The sequence below is a fragment of the Dipodomys spectabilis genome, unplaced genomic scaffold (assembly GCF_019054845.1).
Source record: "Dipodomys spectabilis isolate Male_0828 unplaced genomic scaffold, ASM1905484v1 ptg000076l, whole genome shotgun sequence".
Lineage (NCBI taxonomy): Eukaryota > Metazoa > Chordata > Mammalia > Rodentia > Heteromyidae > Dipodomys > Dipodomys spectabilis.
In genome coordinates, this window is record NW_024870753.1 from 7,122,201 (window position 1) to 7,135,996 (window position 13,796).

The 13,796-nt window shown below is 57.3% G+C and overlaps 3 protein-coding genes across 6 annotated transcripts in view; all 3 read right to left on the reverse strand.

Annotated features, from left to right (window-relative positions):
• Positions 1-204: 204 nt before the first annotated feature.
• C1qtnf5 (C1q and TNF related 5) lies at positions 205-2,056 on the reverse strand. The gene is made up of 3 exons (XM_042682951.1): positions 1,766-2,056; positions 1,281-1,537; positions 205-1,050 (listed from the first exon to the last, which is right to left on the reverse strand). The coding sequence occupies exons 2-3, from the start codon at positions 1,492-1,494 to the stop codon at positions 533-535; spliced, it is 732 nt and encodes a 243-aa protein (XP_042538885.1). The 5' UTR covers positions 1,495-1,537; positions 1,766-2,056; the 3' UTR covers positions 205-532.
• Positions 2,057-2,509: 453 nt separating this feature from the next.
• Positions 2,510-6,795, reverse strand: LOC122110365 (membrane frizzled-related protein). Of its 2 annotated transcripts, none has more exons than XM_042682943.1 (13): positions 6,734-6,795; positions 6,542-6,644; positions 6,321-6,434; positions 6,033-6,194; positions 5,719-5,932; positions 5,407-5,537; positions 5,110-5,181; positions 4,816-4,892; positions 4,063-4,211; positions 3,609-3,739; positions 3,376-3,504; positions 2,840-2,967; positions 2,510-2,746 (listed from the first exon to the last, which is right to left on the reverse strand). In XM_042682943.1, exons 1-13 carry the CDS (start codon positions 6,785-6,787, stop codon positions 2,522-2,524), a joined length of 1,689 nt encoding a protein of 562 aa, XP_042538877.1. In that variant the 5' UTR covers positions 6,788-6,795; the 3' UTR covers positions 2,510-2,521. The 2 variants fall into 2 exon arrangements, with proteins under 2 accessions (XP_042538877.1, XP_042538876.1); XM_042682942.1 differs by having other exon boundaries at positions 5,110-5,235.
• A 4,875-nt stretch (positions 6,796-11,670) lies between these two features.
• Positions 11,671-13,796, reverse strand: part of Usp2 (ubiquitin specific peptidase 2) — a 29,074-nt gene continuing 26,948 nt past the window's right edge. For all 3 annotated transcript variants that reach the window (XM_042682938.1, XM_042682939.1, XM_042682941.1), the window contains one exon: positions 11,671-13,405. In XM_042682938.1, coding sequence (XP_042538872.1) covers positions 13,318-13,405 — 88 coding nt within the window. In that variant the 3' untranslated portion in view covers positions 11,671-13,317. The remainder of the gene's footprint in view (positions 13,406-13,796) is intronic.

A 13,796-nucleotide genomic window follows, 5' to 3' on the forward strand; every position in this document is an offset into this window, starting at 1 on the left:
TCACCCAGGGACCAGGCCGAGCCTGCTACTCGCGGTGAAGGCAGCCCCCACCTGGTTTGGCATCCTTTAGAAAAAGGCACCTTTTTCTCCATATGACCAGAGGCCCACACCAGACCCCTGCCCTCCCCCCAGGACATGGCGCTCAGAGGCAGGGCACCCCCACTACTGCAGAAAGGCGGACACCAGCAGCAGGAAGGGTTTAAAGTTTATTGAGTGACCTCTGAGAGAAGGGCCGGCCCTGCGAGCACAAGGGACAGGGGAGGCTCAGAGAGGCAGGAAGAGAGCATCCCACTTCAGGGTTCTGGGCCAGAGAAATCGAGGGGGGGCAGGGGACCTACATTTGCCAACGCAGCACATTGCTTTGGTCTCGGGCAGAAATCCAGCCACTGCCCCGTGCTGCCTCCCGGTCTCCCCGGTCTCCTCCGTCTCCATCCTTGCGGCCGCAGGGCGGCATGGGCAGGGTCCCAGGGGGTCCGGCCCTCCCGGGCGCAGGGCGGGCGCAGGGCCGCAGCGCCGCCCTCCCCGGCGGGGCCTACGCGAAGACCGGGGAGCCGTGCCAGTCGGAGTAGACCAGAAACCCCGAGAAGGTGCTGTCGGTCTTGACGCTGGCGTAGATGCCGATGTAGTCCCCCACGCCCACCTGCACCCACACCTGGTCCTCGGGCTCCAGCCGCACCATGGCGCCGCCCGAGAGCGAGGCCGGCTTGGGCCACCCCCCGAAAAACTGGAAGAAAGAGGCGATGGACTCGCCGTTCTTGACCAGGTCGAACTGCAGGCTGGCCCGGTAGACGGTGGCGTGCACGGCGAAGTAGTAGACCCCGGGCACCTGGCAGGTGAACTTGCCGCTGGCGGCGTCGTAGTGGCCCTGCTCGTTGAGCAGCACGCGGTCGAAGGGCAGCGGCGCGTCGGCGGGCGGCGGCTCCCGGCTCTCGGAGCGCTTGGCGCTGAAGGCCGAGCGCGGGGGCACCGCGCACTCGCCCGCAGGCCCCGCGGCCCCCGCGGGGCCCGCTTCTCCTCGAGGCCCGGGCTCCCCACGCGGCCCCGGCAGCCCTGCGGGGGGAAGAGGAGGTGCAGGGAGGGCGGCGGCAGGGGCGCCTCCCCTCTGCTGTCCCCCCCAGCCCTCCACCCGACCCCCGCGTCCCGCCCCTGGCTCCGTCCCGTCCCGTTCCTGCGGGGCTCCCGCCCGCCGATCTGAAGAGCTCCCACAGGCTGACTCACGCCCGCCCCGCCCCCCGCGCCCCCGCGCCCCCCGGCGGGACCCGGGCCCGGTGCCGTCTTACCCGGCCTCCCGCCCTCGCCTCTCTCGCCCGGCGCTCCGGGCGCACCGTCGCGGCCGTCGCGGCCGTCGCGGCCGGGCAGGCCCTGGCCGCCATGCTGGCCCGGGGTGCCGGGCAGGCCGGGGTGGCCCGGGCACAGGCTGGGGATCTTGTTGTTGTCCAGCGGGGACGAGCCGGACGCCAGGTCCAGGAGCAGCAGGGCGAGGAGCGGCCTCATGGTGCTGGAGCCCGGGGCCCGGACGCTGGGGTCCTCCGGCGATCTGGGGGCCGGGCAGCGGTGGAGTCGGGGGCGAGGGGGGGGCCGGAACCCCAGGACCGGCACAGCCGGGACCCACCCCACCACCATGTACCCGAAGCTGGGCGGCCATGCGAGGGGGACGGGACCCCCACGTCCGGGGAGGGGTCGGCGGCGCCCCCCCCGCGCCCCTCCCCCGTCGCCCTCCCCCCAGGCTTCCCCGCAGGCCACCCCCCCCCCCGTCTAGACTCACCCCTCCCGACGCCCCCTGGCTGTCGGTCGGCTTTGGGGGCGCTCACTGCCGCGCCGGACCCTCGGGCCGGCCCCACTCCCGCCCCTGCCCCTGCCCCTGCGGTCCCCGGCCCTGGTTCGCGCCCCGCTCCGCTCCGGCCGCTCCGCGCTGCCCCTCCCAGACTCCGAGAGGAAACCAGTTGTTCCCAGGCCAAGAGCTCTGGGCAGGGAAATAGCAGGGAAATAACTCGTGGTGTCGCCCGGCGGCCGGCCAAAGTGTGGGGGGAGAGGAGGAGGAGGGAGCCGGAGCCCGCGCAGAACAGCCGCGAGACACGCGGGCTCCTCCGGAGACCTGGGGCAGCTGAAGCCGCGGGGGAAGGGGCCAGCGGCCCGCGGGACCGGAGGACAGACAGGCCTGCCACGCTCGGGCCCTCGAACAGAGCTGTTGACTAAAAGGAAAGAGCGGAGGAGCAGGTGAGAAGGGATTGGAAGCAGCAGATGGAAAGTTGGATGCAGAAGATAGGAAATCCAGGTCAGGGCCTCGGCTGGGAGCCATCTAGATTGTCCAGTGGCTCAGAGGGGAGCAGGGGAGTAGAGGGACAAGGGAGGAAGCAGGGAAACTGGGGGGCTGGGGCAGGAACCCCATGAGCCCCCGATTGGGCCCTGAGGGGGGGCATGGGCAGAACTCCATGCAAAGGTCCCCTCTTGTGTCTCCCTCCTGCCACCCACAAAGGCAGAGGAGAGCAGGCCGGCAAAGGGGCAGGGGCTGGCTTTGGGGTCAGGGCTGGGCACAAGCCTCCATGCCAGCTGCTGCCGGCAGCCTGTTACAGTTGAAGGGCCAGGGGGTGCCCAGCAGCGCCAGGCTAGACTGGCACTGGTGCTCTGCCTCCTGGCAGACGGAGCGGCAAGGAGGAAGGATGCGGCCTAGGGGTGTGCAGCGGGGCACAAGCAGCCCGCACAGGAGCCTCCGAAAGTTCTGGTAACAAGGAAGACTGGTCAGGCTCTGTGGGAAGAAGAGAGCCATCCTCAGCGATTTGTTCCCCAGGCTCCCTCCCCTTCTTGGAGCCCAGGACCTCCGCTGGCCTCTGCCCCGCACCTTGTAGCCTCTGAGCACCTCTACCACCTCCTCCTGGGTGGCCATGCCCACCCAGATGTTAGGGAAGGCCGTGGTGTTGTAGCTGAGCCCGAGACACATCTCCACCTGGACAGGTTCGCAGGCTAGCTCTGTAGGGGAGAGGAAGGTCACTGTGGGCTCCTGGTTTCAGGTGTGTCAGATGGGGTTGCGAGGTGGGAGGAGCTAACATGGAGAACTGTTACTGGAGAGCCAGCTCCAAGGGTGCTGTCACCCTGGGCATTGTGCAGACCCCTCCCTGTCCAGGGAAGGTGGCCCCTCAAAGGGGCCAGGGCCTGCCCTGTGCAAAAAGCTCCCCTAAGTCTGAAGCGGGCTGTGAAGAAGGACTGTCTGAGACAAGATAGCTGACATTGTTCCCAGGGTTGCCACGTCCCTTTGGGGTGACACTCCCCAGCGGGGGGCCCAGCCCCTCTCAGACAGGAGGTGTGTGGGGACATAGGCTGTGGGGTTTCTCTGAGTGGGGTGCCCTGCTGACCAGGGCACACGGGGCGGCTCCTCACCTGGGGGCGGGAGGGAGGGGCTGCTGCAGTTGGTGGCCGCTTCTCCTGTGCAGTCTCTCCACAAGCCACACGCCAGCCGCAGGGCTCCACAGCCTCCATCCTGGCAGAGCTCCCCCGGCCCACAGGGGTCTGTAGGCACACAGGCATTGTGGCACCCGGGCCGTGCCCACCGCTCTGGTCTGTTCCAAGGGGCCACTGCCGCCGCCCACACCAACTCTCCCAGAAGCACCTACTCTCTGTGGCGTTGAAGGCCCGGTAGGTGGCTGAGAAGCCCCTGCTGCTGGTGCCCTGAGCCGTTCTGAAGAGCACAGCCAGCTGGTGGTGTGAGGAGATGAGGTGCCGGGGTGGCTCAGCCCCACAGAACCTGCTCAGAGCAGAGTGCTCCTGGGCCCAGGCTCTGAGCTGGGCCGTGGGGGGGGGTGTAGTCCCCCACATGCAGAACTTGGGGTCTGAGGAGGAGGGTGCACACTTGAGCTACCAGGACAGAGTCAGGGCGGGTTAGTGGGAGGTGAGGATGGCCCCTAAAGGTGGGAAGGGCTGGATATGGAGAGGTTTGAGGGAGGACAGCAGGAGTGAGACTTTGAAGTGAGAAAGAGCAAGTCACGGGTTAGGGATTCTGGCCTGGCAGATGGAGGATGTGGGGTGGGGGGGGGAAGGGGGGGTGGATGGTTTTCCCCTGCTCTGTACCTGCCCAGGAGGCTGGGCGGTCCTGGGTTGTGCCCTTCGTACACCTCCACGTAGTCAAACTGGCAGTCATCGTGCTCTTCCAGGCTGAAGTTGTGGAACTGGAGTTCTATGCCATGTCCCACCGGCACTGAGATATGCCAGGTACAAAGCTGGGGGGGTAGGCAACAGATGGAGACATTCCTGGGTGCTGAGCTCCAGAGGGGTTCTGTGGCCCCCAGCCACGCTGGGCAGGGCCCTAATGGAAACCCCTGCTAGGTCTTACAAAGGGCCTTTGAAGCTAGGGGCCTGTAGTACTAGCCATGTAGGAAGCTGAGACCTGAGAGTCATGGTTTGAAGCCAGTCCAGGCAGAAAAGTTTGTGAGACTTTATCTCCAAAATAATCAGCAAAAATAAAAGCTGAACTAGATGTATGACTCAAGTGGTGGCGTGCCAGCCATGAGGGAAAAAGCTTAATGAGGGATACCAGTGTGTGTGTGCGTGCGCACACACACACACACACACACACACACACACACACACACACACACACACACACACACACACACACACACACAGCCTTTTAACTTGTCTGGTTCCCAAATGAGTTTGCCCATGGGCATGCCTTAGTGCTTAATATAATATTCCCTTCCTGCCTGCTTGATCTCTGATCTCCCAAGCACAAGACAGTGTGCGCCCTCCTGCTCCTAGTCACCCTAACCTTGGTGGCTCTGCTGTCACCATGTGTGCTATACTCTACCGGCGCCCCGTGCTTACCTGTTGGACAGGGTATTGCTGTAGAGAATTGGGGGTAGAGAAAGTGCCCTGGAACCCAGTCAGGTTCCCCCCACACCCTGTGGAGAAACAGAAGGGCTCATGAGCGGCTGGAATCTAGGCCCAGCAAGGCCTCAGCGATGGTAGAGGATGCATGTAGGCCATGCCCCTAAGCAAGCAAGGTCTGGCCAGAAGAATGACCAGGCAAGGAAAAGCACTGGGAACACTGGGGTCCTGGCCCCACCTGGGGTCAGGTGCCTAAGACAGTCCCTCCCGTGGGCCTGGCAGGGCTCATACCCGAGATCTTGGCACTGCAGTTGGTCTCATCACTACCATCGGCACAGTTGGCAAAACCATCACACACTGAGTCTGGTAGCAGGCAAACGAGCTGGTCACAATGGAACTCATCCTGGACACAGCTCCCTGGGGAGGGGGGGGGGGAGACATCTGGAGTCCAACCCTGCCCCTTCCCGGAGAGTTGGGAGTCGCTGGAGCTGTTGGTGGGCATGGGAGGGTGTGTGTGGGGGGACTTGGGGAGTGGGGGAGTGAGTGGATGGGCGGCAGGCAGCTGGGACATGGTGGAAAGACACTCACCGTGTCCGGGGGCCATAGCCTGGTACCAGGCCTGGAAGCCAGATCCTTCCACACTGCTGTCTGAGACAAAGGTCGCTCGGAGGCGGCTGGCATTGGTGTTGAGTGTCGGGGGAGGCACCCTCCCACACACCCTGAAACAATCCAGGTTGAGGGTGATGGGAGCTTTAGAGTTTCCTCCAGGCTGCGCAGCCAGGTAGTGACAGAGCAGGTCCCAGGGGTCCTGTCTCTCAATTCCCTTCCAGTCTAGATTATTCTGTCTTCACAGTTCTACCCTTTAGACAGGGTGGAGTTTCTGAGGAGAGGAGGACCTACCTGAGGAGGGGCCCTTCAGGCTCTGTGAAGATTTCCAGGCGATCGAAGAGACAAGAGGCCACGCCCTCTATGCCAAGGGCTTCGATCTTGAGCTGTATGGCGTGGTCTTTGGCCACCTGGATTTGCCACACGCAGTGGGCATTGGGTGGGTAAGGGTCTGGGTAGTTGGGACTGCTGAAGAAGCCGCTTGGGCCAGGAAGAAGACCCCCGCAGGCTGCAGAGTTGGAGGTAGAGCTTAGAAGTCAAAAGGAGGGAGGTCCTTTCCCCCTCTCTCCAGCCTGGCTTTCTGGCTGCCAGAACGCCTCGGTACTCACTGGCATGGTGGCTAGGGCTGGTGTCTGCCTCCTGCTGCCCTGTCGTTGTTGGGGAAGCGGTGCTGGTGGTGGTGGTGGTGGCAGAGACAGTGTTGATGGTGGTGAGGCTCTGGGTGGGCCATGGGCTCCCAGTAGTTCCAGATAGGGGTGCAACCTGCAACTCTGGGGACAAGGGATTGAGGATGGTGATTTGGAGGTGCTGGATCCCTGGGGAGTGTGGGTGTGTGTGTGGGGGGGGACTGTTCACAGAATCCCAGTTTAAAGACCCGAGCAGTGTTGGGCACTTACGAGCGAGGATGACAGCCACCAGCAGCCCGAGCAGCAGGAGCAGCAGGCTGGTGAGCAGGAGGATACAGAGGCAGGAGAAATGGCAGTCGGGTCGCAGCCCTCGGGGACGCTGGCCTGTGGGCAGGCGGGGGGTGGGGGGAAGGTGGGGGGGGGAGTTGTTTGAGAGCCACTTCTCTTGGACATATCTCTACTGTTCCCTGGGTCCTGTCCCCACGAGTTACCATGCCAGGGAGCTTGGATGGTGCATCTACCATCCTGCTGGAAGGCTGGAGGGAGGCACGGTGGCCCTGCTTCCGGTTCAAAGGCAGGGTTGCAGAATTCATTCTGGAAGGTAGAGAGGCTTGAGGGCCAAGGACAGGTGTGTGTCTGGTGGGGGCGGGGGTCTTGGGAGTGGTGTTCTCTGTGGCCCTTACCTTGCTCAGTTCTGTGACCTCTGTGTAGAGGATGGCATCTGAGTGGTTCTTCATGGCCCAAACATCTGCATGGCTCTCTGGAGTCTCCTTGACAGCAGCCCCTCCCTGGGATCTCCCCGAGGGCTCACTCCCATCCACCAGCCCCCTACCAAAGGGGCAGCTTCTACTTCCAAAGAGGAAAGGGCTGCAAGGCTAGACCAGCAGCTCTTGGCAGACTGGCTGGCTACTGGCTGCTCAGTCCCCATCGGGGAGGGGATCAAGTGTGGAGGAATTTGCAAAGGCATGAAATGGGCCCTTAATCCAACTCAGCTGAGGATGCTGAGGTCCAGACCCCAGCGAAGGGTGGAAGTTCTTAAAGGCACAGGCAACGCCTGGGTATACGGGTGAGGAAGCTAGGTTCACAGGGGTCTGGGACTAGGGGAGCCCACTCACCAGCCCCTTATGCCTCACCCCAATGTGCTGAGCAAAGCTCCTAGGGCACTGGAAGAGAACATCAGGAGGACTCAAATGGTCTGGGAGACAGAGAGAGGAAAGAAGGTGGGGGGGTGGGTAGGACTGGTAGCTCCAAGGCTTCTGCCTTCTAAGGGCTGTGGACAAAAACAGCTGCCCACTGGTCCTCACTACTTTGGTGATGTGGCCATTTGCCAAGCCTGGGTCTTCGGAGGACCCTGTTATACCACCTATGTGACCAGAATAAGAAGAGAAGCCATTCCAGCATGAGCTAGAGTGGGGAGAATTGGCTTCCCAGCCCCAGGCCCCCAAGCCTGCAGGGGAAAGGACCGCAAGGGAGAAGTAATGTGGCAGGGTGGGGGTAGAGCTGCTGTTGGTGCTGTTTGCTTTCATGGGGTCTGCTGTAAGCCTGTACTGCCGGGATCACTTCATGCCTTTTTTTTTCTTTTTTCTTTTTGGCCAGTACTAGAGTTTGAACTCAGGGTCTTTCAACTTGCTTGCTTGGCTGGTGCTCTACCACTTGAGTCATGCCTCCAGTCCAGCTTTTTGCCAATTGTTTTGGATATGGAGTCACATGGACTGTTCTGCCTGGGCTAGTTTCATTCCTTTATTTTTTTTAAATTTTAATTTAATTTTTTGTTAGTCATGGGGCTTAAACTCTGGGCCTGGGCACTGTCCCTCAGCTCTTCAGTTCAAGGTGAGCACTTTGCCACTTGAGCCACAGTGCCACTTCCAGTTTTCTGAGTGGTTTATTGGAGATATGAGTCTCATAGCCTTTCCTGCCTGGGCTGGCTTTGAACTTTGATCTTCCGCTCTCAGCTTCCTGAGTAGCTAAGATTACAGGCGTGAGCCACCAGTGCCCAGATAGCTTCATTCCCTTAGATCTCAGCTTTGTGAAGCTAGGATTATAGGCATAAGCCACTGGTGCTTGGCTCTCTTGTCCTTTCCCCATATATGAAGCTATCCAGGAAAATCCTAGGCTGGCCCTGTGTCCTTGGGGAGAAAGGAGAGGGACTGCTAGTCAGTTTTGTATTAGTCCTGCTTACACTCAGAATCAAGCAGGGAAGAGGGTCTGAAGCAGCCCAGCATCGCTGGCTACCATTTGTGGAATGTCTTGGGCCCTGGGCAAGTGTTTCTCTTCTTCCATAACCATTTTACAAAAGACTGAAAAAAAAATGCGGAGGTGAGCTGAACATAGAACAGAACAGATCCAGTGTGTTTTTCCTATGGCAAATACTTTCACCCACAAGGTGGGGGGAGGTGTGGTACGGGAGCAGAGGGGCAGAGTGGTAGAGGGGAGAGCAAGGAGGAAGAGCCGAAGGAGAGGGTGGTTTGTGATCCCAGGTGGATCTTCTGCACCCAGGAGCGGCATCCACCCCCCCCCAGTTGCTCTCCATCTTCCTCACTGGGGACTGCTTTCCATCTAGGGCTCATGCCTCTCCCTGGAGTCTAGTAGCGCTTGGTTTTGAGGGAAAGCCTTTTGCATAGCTTCAAGGACTCCCCCCCTCCCAGTACTGTGTGCTTTAATACAGGAGGTCCCAGGTTGCATCCCAAACACCAAACAAATCCCCCAAAGCCCAATTGCAGCAAAGTGGGTATCTGTTGGGTACCTACTGTGTGCCATACTGTTATTGTGTATGTGTGTGCCAGTCCTGGGGCTTGAACTTAGGGCCTGGGCGCTGCCCCTGAGCTTCTTTTTGCTCAAGGCTGGTGCTCTACCACTAAGCCACTCATAACTCTGAGTTGGTAGTTATGTTCCAATCACAGATGAGCAGGCCGAGGCTCAGAGAAGTAATCTCGGGTTTAATTCCTGGCTGCTCTCTGCTGTCTTTGGCTTCCTGCACAGGCACTTGCTTGTGCCTGGGAGGGTTTGAAGGGTCAGGACATTCATTCAGAGGTGTCCAGCTCAGCTTGACCTACTACGGCACAGGTAGCTAGCTCATGTGGGTCTTTTGGGTATATGAATGTCACATTGCTATTCAGCTGGGTTCCTAATAGGTGCAGGGTGGGAAAATTCTGCAGAACGTCTTGCACAAGGCTGGTGATGAAGCAGTTAGAAACAGCGCTCAGATGGAAAGAGAACCAACTCCATCCAGCCTTTGCCTCTCCCAGGCCCGGCGGCCATGAGCTCAGCATCCTCACTGACAAAACCAGTGCAGGATGGACAAGGGCACGGCTGTGGTTCTAGCTCTGAAGCTTTAGAGGCTGAAACATGAATTCTCTGAGCACTGATCACTCAAAATAGCAGATCTTCAAATGGGAACAAGGGAGCCGTGGATGTGTGAGTCTCCTCTTGAACATGTAATTTGGAGGAAAAATGACTTAGAATGCACACAACTGAGCCAAGGCCTTCAGGACTCACTAGACCTAGCCAATTTGTGGATGAGGCACAGAGGCCCCTGGAGGGGGAGGTTCTAGTTCAAGGTTATACAAGAGAAACTGTGAGTTGAGGGAGCACCTCCTCCCCGGGCAAGGCCCTCAGGAATGCCAGCACCAAGGAGAGAAGAAATCCAAGTTGCTAGGAGACAAAGAACCCTGAGGACAGATCTGCTTCTGTTTGAGGGTCCGTGTTGCACCTTGGCCTGTTGCCCAGGCGGTTAGAAAGCACCACAGGTTAAGAACCGAAGGGAGAGCTGGGAGCAAGAGTGCCAGGCCTGTGTTGAGTCCCCGTTACCATATTCCCCATGAGACAAAAATGTACAAGAACTTCTACTGCCAGCACAAAACGAATCTGAGGCATTAGAACACTCGGCTCCAAGCTTATTCCATTCTGAAGAGGTTTTGTTCATCTTAGGCGTGTGGGAAATAATTGGCTTTTAAAATCATATCCTGAAGCCGGGTGCTGGTGGCTCACACCGGTAATCCTAGCTACTCAGAAGGCTGAGATCTGAGGATTGCAGTTCAAAGCCAGCCCAGGCAGGAAAGTCCGTGGGATTCTTTATCTTCAATAAACCACTCAGAAAATGGGAAGTGGTCCTGTGGCTCACGTAGAGCACTCCCCTTGAGCTGAAGAGCTCAAAAGGGACAGCACGCAGGCCCAGAGTTCAAGGCCCACGCACGACCAAAAAGAAAAAAAAGTCATATCCTGAAATGTACTCATTACCTGACTTATGTAACTGTAACTCCTCTGTACATCACCTTTACAATAACAATTTAAAAAAAAATCTCAAATAATCATATCCTGGTTCAGGTCCTTCCTGGGGTGGGCAGGGAAGTGTGAGTCCCTCAGTAACAGTCACAGTGATGGTGTTACCACTTTCAATCCTTCTCCACTCTCAGGAAATATCCAGAAAAATGCCCCCGTGATTGACCCATCCACGAGGAGAGTCACACAACCCACAGGTCTTAAATCACAGCTGGTAGGTTTCTGGCTCAGTGAGGATAGGAGAGATTTGCCTTGATTTTTCAAGTATTCACAGCTGTGAAGGCAAGCAGACTCCCTCTCAATGCTAGGCTTAGCTGGAGACCTCAGCTTCTTGGGTCTAAGATCAGCAGGAGGAATGGTAGCTGGGCAGTGCTATTCAGTGTCCCTGAATGCCCCGGTGAGCATGTAGGGGTTAAAGCTGAAGAGCTGAAGTCTTCAAACAAGTTCTTTAGTAGATAGAGGTTATCAATCAGTGGCGGAGCACTTACCCAGAATGCATAGGCTCTGAGTTTGATCTCCAGCACCACAAAAACCAAATACTCCCAAACCCAAACACAAGCCACCAGAAAAACTCCTTAGGGGATTAGACCTTTATCACAGATAGCTGTTCTTAAGTCTTGTTGAAAAGCTGAGACTTTTTTTTTTTTTTTTGCCAGTCCTGGGGCTTGAATTCAGGGCCTGGGCACTGTCCCTGACTTCTTTTGCTCAAGGCTAGCACTCTACCACTTGAGCCACAGCACCACCTCCGGCTTTGTGGTACTGAGGAATTGAACCCAGGGCCTCAAGCATGCAAGGCAAGCACTCTACCACTGAGCCACCTTCCCAGTCCCCCAGCTGAGACTTTTTAATCAAGAGCCAGGCCCCTGCCATGCCTCCTCCAAGACCCCAGGAGCCCGAGGCCTGGGCTTGCCCCCACAGCTGTGCACCAGCACCCCGGTGTTTCAGCAAAACAGCACATCACCCAAGCCAGTAGTAGTTCAAAATGACCCTGATTATACAAAAGTCCCCACACCAAGCAGCGATGTCAGCATTCTCAGGTATGAAATCTCAGAATATACTGGAATTTATCTCTAGAATATATTAGAATGTGGGACATGACCTATCACCCTTCTAATAAGGCTATATAAACAATCGTGAGTTTGAGAAGAAAATCATGCCTGATGTGTATAACATTTCAACTTCTTACCAGAAGTGAAATGTCTAAGAACAAGTAGGCAACTTTTGCCAGAACTTAGCATTAGCAGGCTGAAGCAAAAAAAATATGGCCTTTGCTCTGCTGGGGACCCTTTGCAGGCTTGACCTCCTCCCAAATCAAGACTCCACCACTTGCCATCTTCTTCCTCAAAGCTACTATTTATTCTGTACAAGGTTCCACTGTACATCAGACATTCTTCTACCCTTGCTTACACAGTAAACAAGTGTACACCAGCCCTTGGGCTCAGGTTCACAGGTCTTCCCTAGAGAAGGGTGTCAGGCCAGGTAAACTCAGGGATCTTTCTCTGGTGCCTCTGCCTGGGAGCAGGGGCCCTCCAGGCTGTGAAGGCACAAGCCAGGCCCGGCTGTGGGGATGTGCGGAGCACACTGTGCTCCACGCCTTAATGCCCGACAGCTTTGCTCTCTGGGACAGCACGGAGTTCTAAGGACTCAGGGCAAAAAATAGCAAGCCCATGGAAAGATGATGGAGGCAAGATGTCCTCAGACCCCAGGCTCCAGCTCCCAGGGAAGGACTAAAGACCAATGCCAAGAGGAGCGTGAGTGAGGCGCGGCACGGGCATCCCTGAGAAACTCAGTCCAGAGGACCTGTGTCTAGGCGGCTCTGAGAAGGGGCGGGCAGGGAGCCTAGGGGAGAGGGGACTAAAGAGAATAAATTAAAGGTGAGAGCAGCTCTGGGGACTGGGGCTTGTGCTGGGGAGTAGACCAGGGGAGGACGAGGAGTTGGGCAGGAAGAACTTGATACACTATCTTAAGAAATCTCCTTCTGTCCATTTCCCTTTACCTCACTGCATTGTACAAAGTGCCCGGGGCGGAGGGGAGGGCCCTCCTTGCCCACAGGCTCAAACATGGCACTGGGGAAATGGGAGAGGCTGAGGGATATCTCAGGGAGGGGCAGTTACCCCCTGGTCCCCAAATGCTATAAGGCACAATTCTTGGAGGCAACTAGATTCCATCCAAAACATTAAAATAACAAAAACAAAAGCAAAAAAAAAAAGAATCCCAAACCACCCCAAAACAAAGAACTTTTCCATCCCAGGTCTACTGTGGCTATGTTTGGGCCTGGCCAACACCCACCTAGCCACCACAGGGGCGAGCATGAACAGCATTGTACTTGAATTAAAAAGAAAAACGAGTCAGCCCCAGCTGTGAAGAGGTGTGAAGTCGAGCATCTCCAGTTCGTTCGTTACAGTAATTAAGAAAAAAGTTGGGCTTCTAAAAACCCAAGCCAGCTTTTGTCAAAAGACGTGCCCTAATCTGTGCCCCTGGACTTAGCAGCCTAACGAGGGCTCTTGGCTCATGGGTGGACTGATGAGCAGGTACATGCAGACACTGGGGTCCTCCATCTTGCGATCCAGGCAGCGATGCTCCCCGCGGGCTCCAGAGGGCGCTGTCTTCCCAGAAGGCGTGGGGGCTGGAGAGGGCAGCAGGTGGATGATGATCCTCTCCCCACAGACTGTTGTTGTGACACACAGGAAAAAACCACAAGCTTAATGCAAACAAGAGAAGCCGAGGGAGTAACTGTGCCGACTCCAGTCTCTGTGTCCAGTCCATCTTCCCTGCCAGGCCTGGCTCGGGGCACCTGGCTCCTTTCGCTCCAGACCTTGACCAGGCTGCATCAACTCCTGCTCGGCAGCTTTATTTTAATTTATTTTCTCTTATTTGTCAGGATTTTGTGTGTGTATGTTGGTTTTTTTTTTGTGGTTTTCTTTTTTGTCTTTTTAAAAAACAGAAAAGGGGCCACCACAGGGAGGGGGAGGGGAGCAGCGCCTCACTGCTACATTCGGGAGGGTGGACTGGCCAGTTCATAGAAGAGCAAGTAGGCGTCGCTGGTGCGCACTTGGCTGGAGGACATTGGTGTGACACTGTGGAGAGATGGACAGGTGAGAGCCCTGTGAGGCAGGCTGGGGACACAGGGAATGCTAGGAGGGAGGGCCCATCCCTCACGTCTCTGTGGTCCACCCAACACTAGCCTCGGCCTTTCAAGCTTCTGAGTGGGCCGCTCCTCCTGGGTGCATGCATTCATTCATTCATTCATTCTTTCTTTCTTTCTTTGCTGGTCCTGGGGCGTGAACTCGGGGCCTGGGTGCTGTCCCTGAGCTTCTCTGTGCTCTACCCACTTGAGCCACTTTCCAATTTTTTTTTTTTTTTTTCTGAGTAGTTTATTGGAGATAACAGTCTCATGGACTTTCCTGCCTGGGCTGGCTTTACACCTCGATCCTCAGACCTCAGCCTTCTGAGTAGCTAGGATTACAT

What these genes read in the sequence shown, in the direction of transcription:
- C1qtnf5 (XM_042682951.1), bottom strand. Translation starts at nt 1,494, where the DNA reads ATGAGGCCGCTCCTCGCCCTGCTGCTCCTGGACCTGGCGTCCGGCTCG. An exon ending in AGGCGAGGGCGGGAGGCCGG is followed by an intron (nt 1,051 to 1,280) that starts GTAAGACGGCAC and finishes TTCCCCCCGCAG; the next exon opens with GGCTGCCGGGGCCGCGTGGG.
- LOC122110365 (XM_042682942.1), bottom strand. Translation starts at nt 6,787, where the DNA reads ATGAAGAACCACTCAGATGCCATCCTCTACACAGAGGTCACAGAACTG. An exon ending in AGCAATACCCTGTCCAACAG is followed by an intron (nt 4,212 to 4,815) that starts GTAAGCACGGGG and finishes CTACCCCCCCAG; the next exon opens with CTTTGTACCTGGCATATCTC. An exon ending in AGGTGCTCAGAGGCTACAAG is followed by an intron (nt 2,747 to 2,839) that starts GTGCGGGGCAGA and finishes TTCTTCCCACAG; the next exon opens with AGCCTGACCAGTCTTCCTTG.